The 22,619-nt window shown below is 41.6% G+C and overlaps 1 protein-coding gene across 1 annotated transcript in view; it reads right to left on the reverse strand.

The window, feature by feature from the left end:
* Positions 1 to 22,619, reverse strand: part of corin (corin, serine peptidase) — a 207,132-nt gene that overhangs the window by 151,894 nt on the left and 32,619 nt on the right. The window contains exons 4-5 of the mRNA XM_078238027.1: positions 16,107 to 16,595; positions 5,992 to 6,199 (exon numbers count right to left, since the gene is read on the reverse strand). Coding sequence (XP_078094153.1) covers positions 5,992 to 6,199; positions 16,107 to 16,595 — 697 coding nt within the window. The remainder of the gene's footprint in view (positions 1 to 5,991; positions 6,200 to 16,106; positions 16,596 to 22,619) is intronic.

A 22,619-nucleotide genomic window follows, 5' to 3' on the forward strand; every position in this document is an offset into this window, starting at 1 on the left:
AAGAAGGGTAGCAAGGATAACCCGGGTAATTATAGACCGGTGAGCTTGACGTCCGTGGTAGGGAAGTTGTTGGAGAAGATTCTTAGAGATAGGATATATGCGCATTTAGAACTGAATAATCTCATTAGCGATAGACAGCATGGTTTTGTACAAGGGAGGTCATGCCTCACAAATTTGGTTGAGTTTTTGAGGAGGTGACAAAAATGATTGACGAGGGATGGGCCATGGATGTCGTCTATATGGATTTTAGTAAAGCGTTTGACAAGGTCCCTCATGGCAGGCTGGTGCAAAAGGCTAAATCTCACGGGATAAAAGGTGAGCTAGCTAGATGGGTAGAGAACTGGCTTAGCCATAGAAGACAGAGGGTAGCAGTGGAGGGGTCTTTTTCTGGTTGGAGGTCTGTGACTAGTGGTGTTCCACAGGGCTCTGTACTGGGACCTCTGCTGTTTGTGATATATATAAATGATTTGGAGGAAGATGTAACTGGTGTGATCAGTAAGTTTGCGGACGACACGAAGATTGCTGGAGTTGCGGATAGCGATGAACATTGTCAGAGAATACAGCAGGATGTAGATAGGCTGGAACATTGGGCGGAGAAATGGCAGATGGAATTTAATCCAGATAAATGCAAAGTGATGCATTTCGGTAGATCTAATGTAAGGGGGGCTATACAATAAATGGCAGAACCATCAGGAGTATAGACACACAGAGGGACCTGGGTGTACAAGTCCACAGATCCTTGAAGGTGGCAGCACTGGTGGAGAGGGTGGTCAAGAAGGCATATGGTATGCTTGCCTTTATTGGACGGGGCATAGAATATAAAAGTTGGCATATGATGTTGCAGCTGTATAGAACGATGGTTAGGCTACATTTGGAATACTGCATCCACTTCTGGTCGCCACACTACCAGAAGGACGTGGAGGCTTTGGAGAGAGCACAGAGAAGGTTTACCAGGATGTTGCCTGGTATGGACCCCTCCACTTAGCTATGAGGAGAGATTGGGTAAACTGGGGTTGTTCTCCCTGGAAAGACGGAGGATGAGGGGCGACCTAATAGGGGTGTATAAAATTATGAAGGGCATAGATAGGGTGAACAGTGGGAAGCTTTTTCCCAGGTCGGAGGAGACGAACACAAGGGGTCACGGGTTCAAGGTGAGGGGGGCAAGGTTCAACACAGATGTCAGGGGGACATATTTTACACAGAGGGTGGTGGGGGCCTGGAATGCCCTGCCAAGCAAGGTGATTGAGGCGGACACGCTGGGATCGTTTAAGACTTATCTAGATAGCCACATGAACAGACTGGGAATAGAGGGATACAAAAGAATGGTCTAGTGGGCACATGAGCGGCGCAGGCTTGGAGGGCCGAAGGGCCTGTTCCTGTGCTGTATTGTTCTTTGTTCTTTGTTTGTTCTTTGTACAGTATGCTTTGTCTGTATAGTGCATAAGAAACAACACTTTTCACTGCATGCTAATACGTGACAATAATAAATCAAATCAAAATATTTTTGGTTTACATCTCCTGATATACTTGATGGTCCACACTTAGTTGAGTTGATCAATCGCACACTGATGTGCTGTTTGAGTGCTGTACAAGTTAGAATGATAGAAAAGTCACGGTGCAGAAAGAGACAATTCATTCCAATGTGTCTGTGCTGGCCATAAAAGAGAAAAGAAACTAGCCGCACATTTTAATCCCACTTTCCAGCCTTAAGAACATAAGAACATAAGAAATAGGAACAGGAGTAGGCCATCTAGCCCCTCAAGCCTGCTCCGCCATTCAATAAGATCATGGCTGATCTGATAGTGGGTTCAGTTCCACTTACCCGCCCGCTCCCCATAATCTTTAATTCCCTTAATGGTTAAAAATCTATCTATCTGTGACTTAAACACATTTAACGAGGTAGCCTCTACTGCTTCATTGGGCAGAGAATTCCAAAGATTCACTACCCTCTGGGAGAAGAAGTTCCTCCTCAACTCTGTTCTAAATTGATTGCCCCGTATCTTGAGGCTATGCCCCCTAGTTCTTGTTTCTATCGTAAGTGGAAATAACCTCACTGCCTCTACCCTGTCTCGCCCCTTCATTATCTTATATGTCTCTGTAAGATCTCCCCTCAACCTTCTAAACTCCAATGAGTACAGGCCCAGTCTACGCAATCTCTCCTCATAAGCTAACCCCCTCATCTCCGGAATCAACCTGGTGAACCTTCTCTGTACCCCGTCCAAAGCTAATATATCCTTTCTTAAATAAGGGGACCAAAATTGTACACAGTACTCTTGGTGTGGCCTCACCAGTACCCTGTACAGTTGCAGCAAGACCTCCCTGCTTTTATACTCCATCCCCTTCGCGATAAAGGCCAACATTCCATTTGCCTTCTTGATTACCTGCTGCAACTGCAAACTGAGTTTTTGTGATTCATGCACAAGGACCCCCAGGTCCTTCTGCACAGTAGCATGTTGTAATTTTTCACTGTTTAAATAATAGTCCATTTTACTATAATTCCTTCCAAAGTGGAAGCCTTGCCGGTTACAGCACTTCAGATGCACATCCTGTTAAATGAGTTGAGCATTTCAGCCTCAAACAACTTCAGCAGTGAATTCCAGATGCCCACCATCTTCTTGCTGTCCCCTCTAATCCTTCTACCCATCACCTTAAGTCTATGTACCCTGCTAATTGACTCGTCAGCTTTCGCCCCACTCCCATCAACCAATACATATTGTGGATACAATATGTTGATTTAGGTTCATTAATTTCTACAATGTGAGGAAAAATGATTATTAATGAAATGAGACAATATACACACAATTATTTGTTATAAAACATAAGTTCAATTCATAATGTTTGAATCATAGAAATTAGAATAAGAGAAATGACAGTCAGTAAATTTATATAAATGTTTAATATACTTTGGCTAAATTGCTTTCTCCAATATTTTAAGAGATGCCAATCAACCTAACATGAACACATTTACCATAGAATCCCTACAGTGCAGAAGGAGGCCACTTAGCCCATCAAGCCTGCACCGATCTCCCTGAAAGAGCACGCCACCAAAGGCCCACTCCACCACCCCATCCACGCAACTCCACGTATCCATCATGGTCAATCCACCCGACCTACACCTCTTTGAACACTAAGGGGCAATTTAGCAAGGTCAATCCACCTAACCTGCGCATCTTTGGATTGCGGGAGGAAACCAGCTGCCCAGAGGAAACCCACACAGGCACTTGGAGAATGTGCAAACTCCACACAGACAGTCACCCAAGCCAGGAATCGAATCAGGTCCCTGGCGCTGTGAGGCAGCAATGCGAACCACTGTTAGTATCTCTGTTAAAAGAGTAGGGAGAGGAATTTGCTGTGAATGCTTTAACAATATTAACGTTCATCTGTGTCTTACACATAGGTTATAATTGTATATCAGAATCTTCACTATTCTCCGTACTAGAGGAGGATTTCCTGGATGATTCACAAGTCATCTTGCAGATAATTTTAGAGTTCACTGGACTAGGTCATATCTGGAGTATTGCAAAATAGCAAATTGAGAAAAATGTGCAACGGATGAAATTATAGGCCTGTGATCTTTACTTCCACTGTTTAAGTATCACATAGGATAATAAAAGGGGGAATCATGAAGGATATGAGCTAATCCAAGATAATAAGTAGGATTTTGGGACTGGGTGGTTGTGCTCAACTAACTTTTAGATCTCTGATGAAATGAAAAGTTTAATAAATATGATCTATTAGAATTTTGGGAAGGTTTTTGACACTGTCCCACATAATGGACTATTACATAAGTTTCACTCCCAAATGGGTGCACAGAGTTGGGAAATTTTCGATCTCCGCTTTCAATGACCAGAGTCGGCATCTGTGCCAGGTTGGCTCTTCCATGTTGGCATTGCCATGTTGGCATTGCCAGGTCAGCACTGCCAGGTCAGCACTGCCAGGTCAGCACTGCCAATTTGGGATAGTGCCAACATGGCAGTGCCAACATGCCAAGGGGCAGTGCCAGGCCACTACCTGGCCATATCCCTTTCCCTTGGGGGCTATACTCACCTTGACATCCCCAGGGGGATCCCCATGACAGATTCATGTCTCGATGAACATGTTATATGTTTGAAGTTATTAAACTAGCAAGGTGAGGGCTCAATGTCTGGTGAGTGGGCGGAGGGGGTTAATTAGATACAAGTATACTAAAATGTTTTGAAATCAGGTTCATGTCCATTATGGGCGGCATGGTGGCACAGTGGTTAGCACTGTTGCCTCACAGCTCCGGGGACCTGGGTTCGATTCCTGCTTGGGTCACTGTCTGTGTGGAGTTTGCACATTCTCCCCGTATCTGTGTGGGTTTCCTCCGGGTGCTCTGGTTTCCTTCCACAGTTCTAAGATGTGCAGGTTAGGTTGGTTGACCATGCTAAATTGCCCATAGTGTCCTGGGATATGTAGGTTAGAGGGATTAGTGGGGTAAATGTGTGGGGATAGGGCCTGGGGTGGGATTGTTGTCGGTGCAGTCTCGATGGGCCAAATGGCCTCCTTCTGCACTGTAGGGTTTCTATGTTTCTATGGGTATATTGAGTTGCCATCCCAGGAAATGACAGTAGTTAAGGTAATTTTGAATCTACATCTAATCATTCTAATAAAGGATAACTTGAAGGGACAAGCATGAGGAGAAGAACATTAACATGTTTTTTCCAAGACTGGGCAATAGATCTATAAAAATTCAGGCTGATTAGCTAAATGAGAAAAAAGGGATTGCTTTACAGGTAAAAAATATCTTGAAGATCAAAAGAAACTTGAGGAACATAATTATATTTCTGATCAATTTAAAATGAAGAATGCAAAACTGGTGATCATTGGTCTCTTTACAGCTTGACTGGGGCCAAGAGAGAACGAACGGGATTATTGGGCTCAAAGTGCAGTCACTAAAATTATGTTTACAGGAGATGTTCTATGTATAAAGTGGATAAAACTCCAAACAGAAAACTCGCATTCAAATTAAGAAGATTTGTTAGCTAAGGGAGATAAAAACTTGCCAGAAATGTTGGGCGCGATGTTACCTTCCGCTCACATCACACTCCCGCTGCAGCGAGGTCAGAGAATTTGGCGGCCAGTCAAACCTCCATTCACTGCAGCAAGATGGGAAAATCTGCTAACCACTGTGCCACCCATAATGGACAGGAACCTGATTTCAATACATTTCAGTATATTTGCATCTAATTAACCCCCCTCTTCCCCCCTCCCTCCCCCCCCCCCAACCCGCCAGATATTGAGGCCTCACCTTGCTAGTTTAATAACTTCAAACTTATAACAGATTCATCCAGACATGAACCTGTCATGGGGATCCCCCTGGGGATGTGAACGGAGGGAAGATTCCAGCTGTTAAATGATTGAGTAACGCAATGAAAAACCAAACACTACGGAACGTACATTCAATTTACACATAATAATTTTGTTGAATGAAGAATGTTACAATGAGGCCAAGTTCTTGTCCTATTGTGGACAAGGTGTGAAGGTGAAAGGGAAATTAGGAAATTGCCAATGGTTGCATCTACTGGCAGCCTCACACAGCAGTATGAACGAACAATCTGTGAGCAGATCAGGTAATGGTTCAATGAACAATGACCTTTTCTTACTGCACACATTAGTGATTTTATTTATTCAGCATAAACCAATTCTATCAGCACTTAACTTTTTCCCCAAATCAATAATTGTCAGTAAACACTCAGATAATTTGGAAACTATGTTGTGTAATAATTTCACACAAATAATTCATGTGTTCATTTCAAATTTCTCTACTATTTTAATGAAAGCATTGACCTATTTATTTTAAATGTCCCTATTAAACTAGCAAGGGAAAATCAATTGTACTAATGCATTAAGCATTTGTACAATATTATTCCATAGTGTCATTACCAAGCTGGTGAATACCCTCAATAAACACAGGCAGGATATCTCTGGCTCTGCACAAATCAAAAACCCGTGGCTTTCAGGCTCACATACCTCTCAGTGCTGTTGATACACTCTGGAAGAGCTATGCTACAGCCAAAGAGCATGATATGTTGATAGCAGCGCAAGAGATTAAGCTGACTGAAGAAACGGATGAGCATTTCCATGTCCGTGATGCTGAAGTTTGAAAGATAGGATGGCACAGCAGTCTGATTGTAGGGCAGCATTTCACATAGGCCGTAACTTACATTGCTACAGACACCTGTAAGGCATAGATGGACAATATAATCAAGAATTACACTTTTCACTTTCTTAAAAGATACCTTATACAAGAATCACATTTGAGGATGAAGACTCTCGGATGTTTTTTGGCAAGATGTGCAAAATTATATGTTAAGAAGTTAACTAATGAATAGAGGCGAGCGAGCTTCGTAAACTTGGGTTCTCAACTTTGTTAACAGACTTTCTGGATGCCATCATTCTCAAAATGCAAAACTTATATTTCATTTGAATATATTCTAAATGGTCAGTCAGTTCCAATATGTTCCTTGGAAATCATTAACTTGGAAACTTTTTTTATTTCAACGAATGTTTAACAGCATACCTAACTGACCAATTAGAACTAGACTCTAATGGATTTCAATACGTAAGACAATTGTCAGAAATCTGCAGTTTCTAAGACATATCCTCTGTGTATACATGTTACAAAAATGTACCGTAAATATCAAAAAAAGGACAGCTCCATGCTGATTGGATAATAATAAATTGAATTCCCCCAATAATTGTTTTGAATATATGTTGACTAATGCATGCACAATCCTGAACTTCTGCCCAAAATATTAAAGTTATGAGAAAAAGATATACAATTAGTAGCACCACCAAAAATAATACCAATAAATTAACATCACAGATAATGTGAAACAGCCGTACTAAGTTCCTCTACTTGTTATTGTACCATGTTCATGATGGTGAAATTAGCAGGGATTGTTCACTATATGGAGTTTGAATTTGTGTAGAGAAATTATGCTGTAACAGTAAATAGTAAACGGATAGTGGCAAATTTCAGGAGACATAAGCCGGAATTTTACCATCCCACCAGCCACCGGAATCGGAGCGGGCGAGGAGCGGACCATGGAAAGGTCCATTGACCTCGGGCAGGATTTTCCGGTTTCGGGGCGAGCGCGGCTGGAAAATCCTGCCCACAGAATTTAATCCAGATAAGTGCAAAGTGATGTACTTAGAGAGAAACAACATGGACAGGCAGTATAATTTAAATCTAAATCTATTATTTTGAGGAAGATACAAGACCAAGGGACCTGCGGACGCATATTCACAAATCTTTGAAGATGGTAGTGCAAGTTGATAAGGCAGTTGAGATAGAAGGCAGGATTCTTAGTTTTGTAAATAGGGACAATGAATACAAAAACAGAGTAATATTAAGCCTCAATTAAAGGATTGTTCTACATTTCTGAGCACCATACTTTAGGAAGGATGTCGATGTTTGGATGAAGGTTATCCGGATAACATTAGGGATGTGAGACTTTCGTTGGAGCAATTTAGATTGTGGAGGAGAAGGTTTCCGCAAAGGACAATTGGAGAGCGTGGAAAGGTTTTTTGACAAAGAAAGATAACAGGTAAAATTGTAAGACTGAGCGCGAGGCGAATTAGATTTTAAAGTATTGAGCAATCAGATAGGTTTCCACCAGAGTCCTAGGTTTTCAAACTGGGGACAAAAAAGATATGAAAAATCAGATCAAAGATAGATTCATCTAGAAACACAACCACCATGATATAAAGAGTCCAGAGTTAAACAAACTAGATGTTTAATAAAAGATTTTTTTAAAAATTCTTCCCAGGTTCCCCAGATTTGATATGAAGGTTGGCTGGGCTAAATACCTTTATTTCACAGAGCAGCTGTGGGGCAACTTCCTCCCAAACCCTCCTGAAACCTGGCCAGTGTTCCTGTGACTGGGGTTCATTGTCAGATTAGGAAAGCTCCTGGCAGATTCCCCATCAATGGAAGTCTAATAACTTCAATCAGCCCATTGAGTTTGGCCTATTGGAATATGAACTCCCTGATTAAGGAGTTGTGGGCTGGAGAGCTCAGATGGTTAGAGCGTTGTGTTAATAACGCTAAAGTCGCGGGTTTAATCCCAGTGCTGGCCACACAAAAAGATTTCCCTGATTAAGGAGTCAACTGATGGGCCTATCAGGAAATCTTTTCCTTGTATTTAATCGGGAGTGTCAGTTCCTCTGGCATTCCCAAAGGTAGACTGCTGACTTCTAGCACTCTGTGTACTACTGTTGGAATTTAAATAAAGGGATTTTGGTGAAGGGACTTCTGCCTCCGAAGACTTATTACAGGAACCACATGAGTTCTGGCCAGTAGTTTTTTTAGAGTGCCATAGCACTGCTAACCAGAAGTGGCCAGATATTTAAAGAGACAGGAGAACTCAAAAAGGCATAAGAAAAATTACATTTAGGCCACAGCCTAGGAAAAGTTTATGAAGGTGGAATTTTGGGATGAAAGAGGAGTGTGAGGAAACCTCTAGTGGATCCTGTCCAACTAATAAGGAAACTTTGGAGTTTTGAAGTCATTATCCTGGACCGGGGAGGGGTAAGAAAGGCAAGTGGGAAGGAAATAGATCAGGAGACTGACTCTGCCACCCCACTGGGATGTGTATGTGGCCAGCAGGAAGAGAGAGGAGTGAGCCAACAAAGGACATTGAGAGGGGATGAGGATAGGGCATTGATTCAGCAGGAAGGGGGAGGAGGAGCAGAGATAGGACAATGAATCAGGAGGTCTAACCACTCCATTGTCCCACCATTTCTGTTGCTATCCCAGTGACTTGGAGTGGTAAAATGGAGGAAGTTACAGCCAGTTGTGTCTTATTTATTGTTTAAGTAATGGTGTAAAAACAGTAATTCAGGAAAAGATTTGCTCTGGTTACACTATGTTTTGAGATGAGCTAAAATCTAGCTGCAGGTTAAGTTTGGAAAATTGTTTTATTTTGCCAATGAGTTATTTTGTCAGATTCAGATGATGAAGTTCAGTGTGGCTGCTTTTAATTTATTTAATCAAAGCAACATTAATTTAAGTGGACCTTGGCCGATTTGAATCATCAATAAACATTCAGTTAAGGGGCTTAAAATTGCATCAGCAATTCAGATTGTTCCAATTCACCAAGAATCCAAATCAAACACTTATGGAACCGTTGGCATTGAGAAGCATATAACCAGCCTTATGAATACAATTAGAAACATAGAAACCCTACAGTGCAGAAGGAGGCCATTCGGCCCATCGAGTCTGCACCGACCACAATCCCACCCAGGCCCTACCCCCACATATTTTACCCACTAATCCCTCTAACCTACGCATCTCAGGACTCTAAGGGACAATTTTTAACCTGGCCAATCAACCTAACCTGCACATCTTTGGACTGTGGGAGGAAACCGGAGCACCCGGAGGAAACCCACGCAGACACGAGGAGAATGTGCAAACTCCACACAGACAGTGACCCGAGCCAGGAATCGAACCCGGGACCCTGGAGCTGTGAAGCAGCAGTGCTAACCACTGTGCTACCGTGCCGCCCTTTGCTGAAGTCCTTTTCATTGCTGACACTACAGTTCATTTGCCAATCTTATTGGATCAAGTACATAAACATGAATTCTAGATTTTTAAAAAATCCATTGAACTAGCTGCTCCAGAGAGTTTGTTTACAACTTGTAGCACAACGTAGTGGGGATGTTGTGTGTAGTTAAACTGAAAAAGTGATTCAATTTATGCAGTGTTTCATTATCACTGAAAGTACTCAAATCAAATTGAGAGATTTCTTTCAGTTAAGCTTATATAAATCTGCAATTTTTTATTGATATACCAATATTTTTCGAGAATAATCATAGCAGAGTGAGTATCCTTTTAAAGTTACAGTTATATAATGATAACCCTGATAGTTTCCATAGAACCACAGAATCTCTACAGTGTAGAAGGAGGCCATTCAACCCAGCAAGTGCGCACTGACTCTCCGAAAGAGCATCTTACCCAGGCCCACACCCCTGCCCTATCCCCATGACCCCACGCATTTACTATGGCTAATCCACCTAAACTATACACCTTTGGACACTAAGGGGCAATTTAACATGGCCAATCCATCTAACCTGCACATCTTTTCATAAACTTAAACATACTTTAACTTGATACACATAATTAGAAAGCAATGCCTTTACCGTTCGTGAATAAAGCTGATTAATAGGCAATATATTCATTATCATTTTTTGCTGGCAGGTACAAGTTGGAAGGTCTCCAAGAAAGTATTGAGCCAGCAAAGGTCATTTGAACCATCAAGCCTGCTCCTTCCAGAGCCCTTTTACAAGCCATCCTGTCAGGAAAAGAAAAGCTCTGCTACAAATTCTTCTAACCCCAGCAGATATTTCAGCTGAATGCTACAGTCTCCAAATTAAAATCTGGTTAGTTAACTTCCGCAGTTAACATTTCCAATGGCTCAACAGCTCAAACAGCCATTGCATTGCATTCCTTTCGATATTTTAGAAGCTTAGATCATACCTTTCAGCTTTCTGAAATAGTGGGCCAGATCTTGCTGGAAAGGGACATCAAGCAACAAATGCTGTTAGTCAGACTTCATCCTGCACCTTTCAACTTGAAAATCTTTGCACCATAACTTGGAGGAAATGTGAATTAATAAAGATACAATGTGGGATCTTAGTGAATAGTGGGATTAACTGTGTGCCTCCTTAACCAATGATTTGAGAGAGTAACAGAGGAGGATGGAATATGGAATAGGAGGGTGAATTGTAGTCAAATCAAGTATAGTAAGAAATAGAGGGAAATAAAGAATGAATTATGAGAGCGATCAGACAGAAAGAAAGGAAAGTAAGATTATTGTGTTTACATATTCAAAATATCTGAGACTAAACATTTTAAATTGTTCCCTTTCTAGGAGAAAGAAATTCATTGGCATTTCAGGTTATTATCAGGTTGTTAATAGGTGCTTACACTGTTAAGTTCCAGTGCTAACTTTTTGCAACAGGTTTAATAGACAACTAATGTGCAAATCTAGTATGTTCTCGAAAATAATTATGAAAACTAGGGCCTGGATTTTAGCCCAGAGCCAAGAGCAGGGCAGTAAGTTGTTATGAGTTTGGAAAACCTGGAAGAGTGGGTTTCCCAAATGTCCTTTTAACTTGGGGGCTTATTTAAGTTTCTTTCTGGTAGTTCCTGCTTACAGGTTGGGGGATTTTCAGGCACGAAGCCAGCAGCAAAGGGTCAAAACCTAGATCAGGTTGGTTTAGTGGTGGGGTCCTAATAACAGCAAGGGATGGGATAGAGTGGATCAGCTGGTTGTCCAGTTGCAGGAGGGGAATCAAATGATGGTCAGGGGAGGCACATGGTGGTCAGCTGGGAAGTGTCAAAGATGTTTGGATGGAGACCAAAAAATTCCAGAATACTCCAGGTCTCACCAAGGCTCCATACAATGGCAGCAAGACCTCCTTACTCTTGTGCTCAAATACGAAAGACCATTTGCTTTCCTAATTGTTTGCTGCACCTATATGTTACCTTTCAGTGACCGTGAACAATATCCAGGTCCTTTTGGACATCAATGTTACCCAATCACTCCCTATTTAAGAAGTACTCTGTCACCAAAAACCTCCTTCCTCGTTCGCGGCTGGGCTTCTCCTGTGCTGTTGAGAGTGCATGGAGTTTTGGCTGGAACACTGAATTCTCCTTTCTCATTTGCAGCAGGGTGGAATCCCATCCTGTATTTCTGTTTTTCCTACCAATGTGGATAACTTCACATTTTTCCACATTATAATCCATCTGCCACGTTCTTGCCCACTCACTTAGCCTGTTCACATCTTCCTGAAGCCTCTTTGCATCCTCCTCATAACTCACATTCCCACCTAGTTTTGTGTCATCAGCACAATTGATCCAAATCATTGATATAGATTGACCAACTGGGGCTAAAGCATTGACCCTTGCTGTACCTATTAGCCATAGCCTGCCAACATGAGAGTGACCCATTTATGCCTACACCCTGTTTTCTGTCCAATTGGTCGCCTGTCACTCATCCTACCGCCTTTAAAAAAGGACTGGGTGGATTGGTTTCCTGATTCGGAGTTCCTTGAATTTTAGCCTCTGACCTGACACTAACCCACCTGTTTTTGGGAGTTCAACTCTAAGACATATGTATGTGCAAATCAAATGTTTAAACAGCATACATCCAGCAAGTTCTGGACATTTGCAATTCATGGTGAATCTCTTAATGCTCTGAATTTGCTGGCTGATTTGCAAACTGCTACGGCGTGCATCATTAACATGCAGTTATTTTTCCGGCAAAAGCCAGCCCAATCTGCTTCTGATTTTACAGTTATAATTTAATGCCAAAGTCCCAGAATCATCCGAGTTGAACGTCTCTGAAATAGCTTCAAAGTTTCATGGCTTTAGGGTAGCATCCCCAAAGATGTAAATGTGATCGCATTAGTGACTTCCAGTCAAAATAATTTTCAACTGATAACCGAATGCCCTTGAGATGCCTCTCAAGACTAGATTGACCATCCTAATAACACTTCAACATCGACTTGAAGTTTTTGGTTAATGTTTAGCACTTCCACATATGGTATAAAATTTACACCTTGTCACACTATATTGATTTGCTGCTTTTTAGTGTAAGTATGCAACTGGGGTATTTTAATGCTATAAATCTCCCTCAAAGTCATCATCTGAACACATAGCTTGGTATGATCAACAAATTTTATAAGACAAGAACTACCCTCTGTATGTCAATGCTGCATCAAGAACTAAACTGGGACGTCACTGTATCTCAGCTACAACTTTTGCTATTTATCAGCACCTTCTGCCTTTAATCCAGTTAGCTAATCTGTAACTCATTCCAGAAGTCTTCAAGCTTCAGTCTGTCCAGAAATCAAATGGATCCTTTAACAAATGCTTTCTGGAATTCAAAGTAAGTTATATCCACTGGCGTTAATGAATTTAGTTACTCCCCTAAATAACCATTGACAGATAATTTAACTTTTTCCTAAATGCAGTTGTGTGTTGATTATCCATCATGGCCACTTTCACAGGAACACATCCTGGAAAATGCATTTTTATTTTCTGTTTCCCACCCACTACCAACATTAGGCTGATTAGTCAATAATTCAGTTTCATTCCTTGTTGCCTTTTTGAATATGAAGACAAAATTGGCTACATTCCCACCTTCAGATACAGTTACCACATTTACAGAACCCCTAAAAGTGTCAAACAATTCTCCCTCTTTCTCAAATTCTCAAGGATTCTAGATGTCTTCCAAAACGGGCGGCACGGTAGCACAGTGGTTAGCACTGCTGCTTCACAGCTCCAGGGACCTGAATTCGATTCCCAGCTTGGGTCACTGTCTGTGTGGAGTTTGCACATTCTCCTCGTGCCTGCGTGGGTTTCCTCCGGGTGCTCCGGTTTCCTTCCACAGTCCAAAGACGTGCGGGATAGGTTGATTGGCCATGCTAATAATTGCCCTTCGTGTCCTGAGATGCATAGGTTAGAGGGATTAGTGGGTGGATATGGGGGTAGGGCCTGGGTGGGATTGTGGTCGGTGCAGATGCGATGGGCCGAATGGCCTCTTTCTGTGTTGTAGGGTTTCTGTGATTTCTGTTTCTGTGAAAAAAATGTAATTGTCTTCCAACCTAAGCATTAGAATTGAGGATAGATTTCATTTTTGCAATGTTTGTGTTATCTGCACTCCCCAGGTATAGTAAAGAGCAAGAAGGAATTAAAATAGATTACTTATGCTTTCTTCCCTCACTGTACTATGCCAAGATTTCTTAGAGTAACAGATGATGCACAAGCACCTCACTGAGACGGAAGGATATTTCCCAACCTCCAGTCTCACTTTTCTTATCCATCGCCTTTGGAAGCCTCAGTCAAGACCCAGCAAAGAAATCTGGTGCAATGCCATGCACTGGGTGCCTTTCAGCCTGTGGGACTGGCACTATCCTGGCACTAACAACCTGCAGCCATGCTTTGCAGTGTCAAGATGAAAACATACACAACTCAAGTGCAGTGCATGTTTTGTGCCCAACAGGGAACCATAGAATAAAATCTATCCTACTGTTTTTACAACCTAACAATACACAAAGAATCCCCATGAAATCTGTAATCTCTGGTTTGGGTACAAAATGTTGATGAGTGGTTATGATGTAGGTATTTAAAATATTGAGATGGCTTTGTAGATGAGAGATGTTTAAATGGGAATTACTGGCATAAATAATATGAATAAAATTAGTAAGTATAAAGTTGTCTAAAAATCAGAAAGCATGCTTTACTATAAATGTGGGCATGCAAAAAGATTCCCAGCAAAAACGGTGAGTGTTGTGTTGATGAAAGCCTTCGAAAAGATTCTGAGAGTAGTTGGCTAAGGATACAGCTGAAGAGTATAATGTTACAAAAACCTATAGCAATGAATAACACTCCATACAACACAAAGATGAAAGACTTGCCATGGTAGGATGGAATACCAATGTTATAGAATCTGATAACTCAGGGGTGAATATTAGAAGCAGTAAAAATTGATAACTTCTCCAGGTTCACTTTATTTCCGCTTTTAGGAGAAAGTGCGCATCTTTCTTCAGATTAGACGGGTTAGATAAAGTTTTGAGATACAACATATAAATGTGTAGTTTGTCGAGGGAATGAATTTTCATTTTCCATACTTTGTTCCTAATGTTAATATTGCAAATTACACATGGATCTGCCAAGAGCTACCAGGTTATAGAACAGCCAGGGTCTTGGTGCTCTGCCTCCCTTTTCTTATACATGCTGATATCTTGTGAATGTCAACAAGCAGAATATATTCTAACATTTTCATTAACATATAGTATATCAGGGATTATGAAGCCCCAGATGCAATGACCTAAATTTTGTGGTAAGAATAGTGCTGAAGCTAACAGTGTCCCTGTTATTAAAGAGTAAATGGTTCTGCAACCTCCAGTGACAACACCTTTACAATTAATCTACAAATAGGAAGTCTGTGTCTGACTTGTCCTAATCCTTCAGGAACTCCACGGTAATAGTATCCCACTGAAATAAATGGATTGGCTGAAGTTGAGATACTTATATGAGATACTCACTAAACCCACCAAAAACATTTAGGGCTTGTCCGTTCAAATGTAAGTGAACCTTTTGATGGTGTAAACCCTAATTAATGTCACGCAACCTCTCTGGCACAGTAGAAAATTAACCTCCACAAGTGTGATGTTGCATTTGTTCAAGTTTTTATTATTGCTAGAATTATGTTCTAAAAAGTAAATTAAAAATGTCTTTTTACTTTATCTTTCTCTTTTTCCATTCTTCTTTCTCTTTCTTGAGTTCATTTTTTGTATTACATTTTACATTAAACGAAATGTTCTAATTTACACTTCCTACTTTAGCTCTGAAGTTTAGAAATTTGTCTTGGGTGGTGGCACAAAGTAGGTGGCATTGAACGGCCACAGGTTCTACATGGCATGTTCGTTTAATTTCATTAACTGCAATGGAACTGAACATCAGCCACTGTGTAATATAGCCAGGCATGGGTGGCATGGTGGCACAGTGGTTAGCACTGCTGCCTCATACTGCCAGGAACCGGGTTCAATTCCAGGCTTGGGCCATTGTGCGGAGTCTGCACGTTCTCCCCGTGGCCGCGTGGGTTTCCTCCGGGTGCTCCAGTTTCCTCTCTCAGTTCAAAAGACGTGCTAGTTAGGTGGATTGGCCATGCTAGATTCTCCCTCAGTGTACTTGAACAGGCACCGGAATGTGGCGACTAGGGAATTTTCACAATAACTTCATTGTGTGAACATAAGTCTACTTGAGACACTAATAAATAAACTTAAACTTAGGTGCTGATTTTGCATCACCTCCCAAGGTAAATTTCTAGCTATGTGTGACTCAGTGAGGATTCTTCAATCTAATTGGCAGAGGAGATGCATTTCCACTTGTCCTGTTCACACAGACACTAGATGCCCTTTAGAGAGCACTAAATGTCTAATTATCACAACTTTGAATGCAAAAACCCATCGAAATCTGTGGGCGAATGTAAGCATTATGAATGGCTCGCCTCATTCGCTTATTACTGACCACAAAATTCAGGCCATTGACTACAAGCTAAATAAGTTCTTACCAAAGCTGGCGTCAAAATGTACAGTTCCGTGTCTTGTGTCATTATCAGTAGCAGTACTACTGGAGCTGAGGCTAGGAAAAGAAGTCTTGAAGAGTGAGACTTTTGTAGGTGGCTCGGAAGAAGAAAATGCTTCATCCGTCCTCTGAGCAAATGAGCTTGTTTCCTCCACATGCAGGAATGAGACTGTACTGACATCTTCAAAACTGGGTGATACACTGGGTGTAGAAGGCAGCAAACTATCCTCTTGCATATTTGTGATGCTCAACTGTTCTTTATTCAAATCAAGCAACTTGTTTTCACCATTTAGGCCACCAGAAGTTGAGACATTTGTTACTGCAAAAGGAGAAAGTGTCCCCATGTCTATTTGTTGTGGCATTCCTGAACTGTTTCCAGTGACGTCTGTATAAGGAGTGTCAGTTATATGTCCAGTCCCACTGGCGGCAAGCACATCATTTCTCCTCTGATCAAAAAAACCATCACCGATAACACCTGATGAAAAACATACAAAGAAAGCATTAACACACCATTCTGAGAAAGTTCATAAGAACATAAGAACTAGGAGCAGGAGTAGGCCATCTGGCCCCTCGAGCCTGCTCCACCATTCAATAAGATCATGGCTGATCTTTTCATGGACTCAGCTCCACTTACCCGCCCGCTCACCATAACCCTTAATTCCTTCACTGTTCAAAAATTTATCTATCCCTGCCTTGAAAACATTCAATGAGGTAGCCTCAACTGCTTCATGGGCAGGGAATTCCACAGATTCACAACCCTTTGTGTGAAGTTCCTCCTCAACTCAGTCCTAAATCTGTTTCCCCTTATTTTGAGGCTATGCCCCCTAATTCTAGTTTCACCCGCCAGTGGAAACAACTTCCCTGCTTCTATCTTATCTAGTCCCTTCATAATCTTATATGTTTTTATAAGATCTCCCCTCATTCTTCTGAATTCCAATGAGTATAACCCCAGTCTACTCAGTCTCTCCTCATAAGCCAACCCTCTCAACTCCGGAATCAACCTAGTGGATCTCCTCTGCACCCCCTCCAGTGCCAGTAGATCCTTTCTCAAGTAAGGAGACCAAAACTATACACAGTACTCCAGGTGTGGCCTCACCAGCACCTTATACAGCTGCAACATAACCTCCCTGTTTTTAAACTCCATCCCTCTAGCAATGAAGGACAACATTCCATTTGCCTTCTTAATTACCTGCTGCACCTGCAAACCAACTCCTTGAGATTCCTGCACAAGGACACCCAGATCCCTCTGCACGGCAGCATGCTGCAATTTTTTACCATTTAAATAATAGTCCATTTTGCTGTTATTCCTACCAAAATGGATGACCTCACATTTATTAACATTGTACTCCATCTGCCACACTCTCGTCCACTCACTTAGACTATCTATATCCCTTTGCAGACTTTCAGCGTCCTCTGCACACTTTGCTCTGCCACCCATCTTAGTGTCATCTGCGAATTTTGACACACTACACTTGATCCCCAACTCAAATCATCTATGTAAATCGTAAACAATTGCGGTCCCAACACTGATTCCTGAGGCACATCACTAGTCACTGATCGCCAACCAGAAAAACACCCATTTACCCCCACTCTTTGCTTACTGTTAGTTAAATTCATCAAGAGCAATTGTTAAGTTGTGTACCATAAACCAGGCAGCATAAATTTAAACAAGGATTAGAAAGGAATTGAGGAGAAAATATTTCATCCAGTGGGCGATGAGAGTCTGGAACTCACTGTCTGAAAAGGTGGTGGGACAGATGGAGACAGGGACCCTCATCACATGCACTCAAAGTGCTGTAACTTATAGAGCTGTGAAGCAAGAGTGGGAAAGTGGGATTAGGCTTTATCGATCTTTTTTAGCTGGCAAAGGCACACTGAGCCAAATGGCATTCTACTGTGCTGCAAATCTTCTATGTTTTCATGTAACATGATGCAATTTTGTAAACACCCAGCTCAGCACAACAACATGTGTTGTTAAGGGTGGCATGGTGGCACAATGGTTAGCACTGCTGCTTCACAGCGCCAGGGCCCCAGGTTCAATTCCAGCATCAGCTGACTGTCTACATGGAGTTTTCACATTCTCCCCATGTCTTCATGGGTTTCCTCCGGGTGCTCTGGTTTCCCCTCTCACTCCAAAGACGTGCAGGTTAGGTGGATTGGCCATGCTAAATTGCCACTTAGTGTCAGGGGGATTAGCAGAGTAAACACATGGGGTTACAGGCCTGGGTGGGATTGTTGTTGGTGCAGGCTCGATGGCCTCCTTCTGCACTGTAGAGGTTCTATGATTCTACTGCATGAATATATATCATCTTGGGCACCCTCTGATCAACTCAATTACCCTGGCTTCCAGTCCTGAGCGACATTGCACCCCCTCACATAAGGACGGAGATTGCAACAAGAAAGCTTCTGGAGAAGGTCTACATCAATCCAAACTTGCCACTACACAAGGACCTTACCAATCTACCTGCTGCTCACCTCGAAGCATGCCAGCCTGTATGGTTAAGACCACCATGCCATAAAATAGCAGCAGTGGTCCTGTGGCAGCAGGAATAGAATCAACACGCTACCATTAAAACAACTTCCTCATCACAGATCCCACAGTCCGCCCCCACCCAGCTTCAACCTGCCATGCCAATATTGGGCATTCCTCAAGCATTTCTGCACTACCTTTGTGCAGCATGTTGGCACATGTGGAGCCTTGCAGGGAACCCGGACTGCAGCTGTAGTGCAGCCCAATCAATGACTCATATCATTGAAGTCTGCCGGGTGGCAAAATTCAGCAGAGGGCTCCGAGAGCTTCATTTAGCCATGGCAGAAGCTATTGCCTGGCTTGGTGATTAATTCACACACTAAAAAATATATAATTGGAAACCATTTAGTTTTAATAAAATATAACACTCAATCTGAAATTGTTCCATTTGAATGTTTAATGTGTTGGTCTGTGATTTTGCTGTCCAGGAGCAGAGACATTAGGTCACTTCAATAAATGGGTCAACTTCAGAACCCTATGACTACTGTCAAAGCCAGGAAACAGCTGTAGACTCTTCTGCAAATCAGACACAGTAAATAGCTTAGGTTCTTTGTGACCTTGTGTGATTCGTCAAACACTACACCACTCAGTCAATAAAAAAGTATTTATTCTCTTGAACTTTATAACTATTTGCTTCTGTTTGTTCAATTTCACTTTAGTTTCTCTTTTTGACTGTTTGCTACCATTCATATAATTTCCCTTGTAATTAACCTTGTTATCTTTGCATCTTTTTATCTGTATCTTCTATCTGACTCCTCTGTGATTTGTATTTCTCCAATTCTCCAAGTATGCTGTTGCACATTTTCTCACTCTTTCTATCTATGTTGTTAATATTTCCTTTCTGGCTATGGGATTGGATGTGATGTCACCACTTTCATGGTGTTTTATTTTGCTTCAGTTTCCAACAGTTATTGTTTAGTGATGAGCTGCAGCTAATGAAAGCTTTCATTAAAGTTAGTGAGGTAGATTTTTATGTCTGGCGCATGATGTTATAATGAGATTTTGCACTGTAAAGGTCTTTACAAGTCTACAGCAAACAATTACAAATTGACTCAACATGTACCTGTGAATTTAAAAAGGGACATTTTATAATCTTCACTTCATCTCTCAGTGATAGAATAGCAATTCCATTTTACAACCCAACACTCCCATTTGACCTTGACATTCTCTCAAAGTTTGAACAGAAATTGTATTTTCACATACACTCAAGAGCACAACAGAGACTGTTTAATTATTCTGAAGCTAGTTGGTGAAGTAGGGAACTAGAGACCAATCTTTTACTTAATTTTAGATCTGCATCTGCGTCTAGGGTGGCACGGTGGTTAGCACTGCTGCCTCACAGCACCAGGGACCTGGGTTCGATTCCCAGCTTGTGTCACTGTCTGTGTGGAGTCTACACATTCTCCCTGTGTCTGCATGGGTTTCCTCTCACAATCCAAAAGACGTGCTGCTTAGGTGCATTGACCATGCTAAATTCTCCCTCACTGTACCCGAACAGGCACGAGAGTGTGACGACTAGGAGATTTTCACAGTAACTTCAATGCAGTGTTAACGTAAGCCTACCTGTGACACTAATAAATAAAGTTCAAAACTTTAAACTCTTCTCTAACAAAAAAGCTGTGTCCCAGCAGCTTTTCCTTATACTTTTTTAAGAAGAACAATAGTGAATAAATTAAACAAAAACAGCATGGGTGACAGTCCCTAGTGGGGGACTGCAACTAAAACAAAATATCAAATGAAACATAACTAAACCAAAATGGGATGGATGGGAAGAGTCTTTCCTTATAAATGCTTAAGCACTTAATCAATCAATGCCCTTCATCTGTGTATCTTTACCTTGAAAATACAATTAGCATACTATTAACAGATTCTCTTTTTTTCCTTTGAATTAAAAAAAACAATATCTCAGAACAAATTTTAGAATGATTTTCCATATTCTGTTTATCACATCATAGCATTAGATCTCCCTCTTCTAGCACCTCCAATTATATCTTTGTGCAAGCATTCCTTTCTGCAAAGTAATTCAACAACCGATGGCTCGCATCAACCCATTTTATCTTAGAGATTTCCTTTCTTTCCAGCATCACTTTTATAGCTGCAAGGTCAACCTTTAACCTTTCTTCAGTTACACTTTTTGTCAAATGTTTGTGATCCCACAGGGAACAATAGAATTGCCTCTAAAATGTTCAATAAGTGAAACCCCATCTCTATTGTTCCTACAAGGGCTAGTGTTTCCATAGCTAAAGCACTTTTTAACCATCCTTTTTATTTTCTTAGCTTCCCATGCCAAAGGGTCAACATTTTCCCATTTTCACGTGCCAAGAATATTAAAAAACCTGCTGTACTTGAACACCCATTTGAAATGCCATTAAAGGGACTAAATTTTATGGCCAGAATTTTATGCCACAGCCACTGCAGTTCTGTGCCTGGATAGAAGTAGTAAGAAGTTTAACAACACCAGGTTAAAGTCCAACAGGTTTATTTGGTAGCAAAAGCCACACAAGCTTTCGGAGCCTTAAGCCCCTTCGATAGAAGTACCAGGGCAGCAAGTTGACACACTGCTGCCTCACAGTGCCAAAAACCCAGGTTCAATTCCGGCCTCGGATCATGTCTGCGTGGAGTTTGCACTTCTCCCTTGTCTGCGTGGGTTTCATCCAAGCACTCGGGTTTTCTCCCACACTCCAAAGATGTGTGCGTAGGTTGATTGGCCATGCTCAATTTGACCCTGGTGTCAGGGGGATTAACAGATTAAATGTGTGGAGTTACGGGAATCGGGCCTGGGTAGGATTGTGGCCAGTACAGACTCGATGGGCTGAATGGCCTTCTGGGATTCTTTTAAATCCCATCCTTAAGAATCATAAGAACTAGGAGCAGGAGTCGGCAATTCAGCCTCTCAAGACTGCTCCACCATTTAAGACAATCATGGCTGATCTCATCTCGGCCTCACCTCCATTTACCTGCCCGTTCACCATAACCCCTCAGATTTTTAATTGTAACGTGTTTCACGACAAGACTGAGTTCCAATACATCAAACTGGCCTTGTCTGAGTTCATTGCCAATTCAACTGTGGAATCAAACTTCTTAATGGTGCTGCCAGTTTGGTCCCCGTCTATTTTTCCATGATTTTATGAAAAATCACCCCTTTGTCCTTACCATGTATTACTAAAGAAAAACTGAATCAGGTGACCAAGTCTGTGAAATCTAGAATGAAAATATTTCTGTTCTTGTCCCACATCTTTAAATTCATGGCTATTACTTCATCCAAGTACAATGGGAGACTTAAAAAATAGACCAAGACAGCGTGCTACAAGGCTTTTTGCATATGTCACATTTTCCCCTATTCTCTTTAATGATTGTCGGTGTCAAGTCTTCACCCACACCTGCATCCTTTAGTAGAATTTTATATCTGTGACAAGAAGGAAAATTGTCCATGTACCTTTTTTTTAAATTGTTTTTTTCCTCAGATTCTTTTCATCTGGTGCCATTAACACCTCTGATATTCTGACTGGAAATGCCAGGTTTTGTTAAGGGAACTGCAGATCACTCACTGACTTTCCAAAAACAAATATTTTATCATGTTTCATTTCTGGTTTCCTTTGTGCCTTTTTCATGGAAGTTTGATTATCAGCAAGGCTAGCTCACTAAAGAATACGTACATGCTAATGAAGTGGCTTAGTCCAGCTACTTTGCATGGAATCACCACTCTTTTCAGTGTCTGTGGTGAACCATCGTTGGTTCACCACTGGGGTTTGTTACCATGTTACTGTTGGGCTAGGGTGTTATTACTGTGGGGGTTGTACTATGTTGTTGGGTTAGGGTGTTTACCTGTTATAAGAGTTATCGTGGCACATTCCAGTGGGGTCCCGCCTCCGGTGGCAGGGTATAAGACCCCCTGCTCCGGCAGGACCCCTTCAGTCTGAACTGGTGTATTCGTGTTAGTAGTTCCCTTGTTACTTTATTAAAGCCTTC

This window comes from Mustelus asterias, chromosome 1 (genome assembly GCF_964213995.1).
Source record: "Mustelus asterias chromosome 1, sMusAst1.hap1.1, whole genome shotgun sequence".
Lineage (NCBI taxonomy): Eukaryota > Metazoa > Chordata > Chondrichthyes > Carcharhiniformes > Triakidae > Mustelus > Mustelus asterias.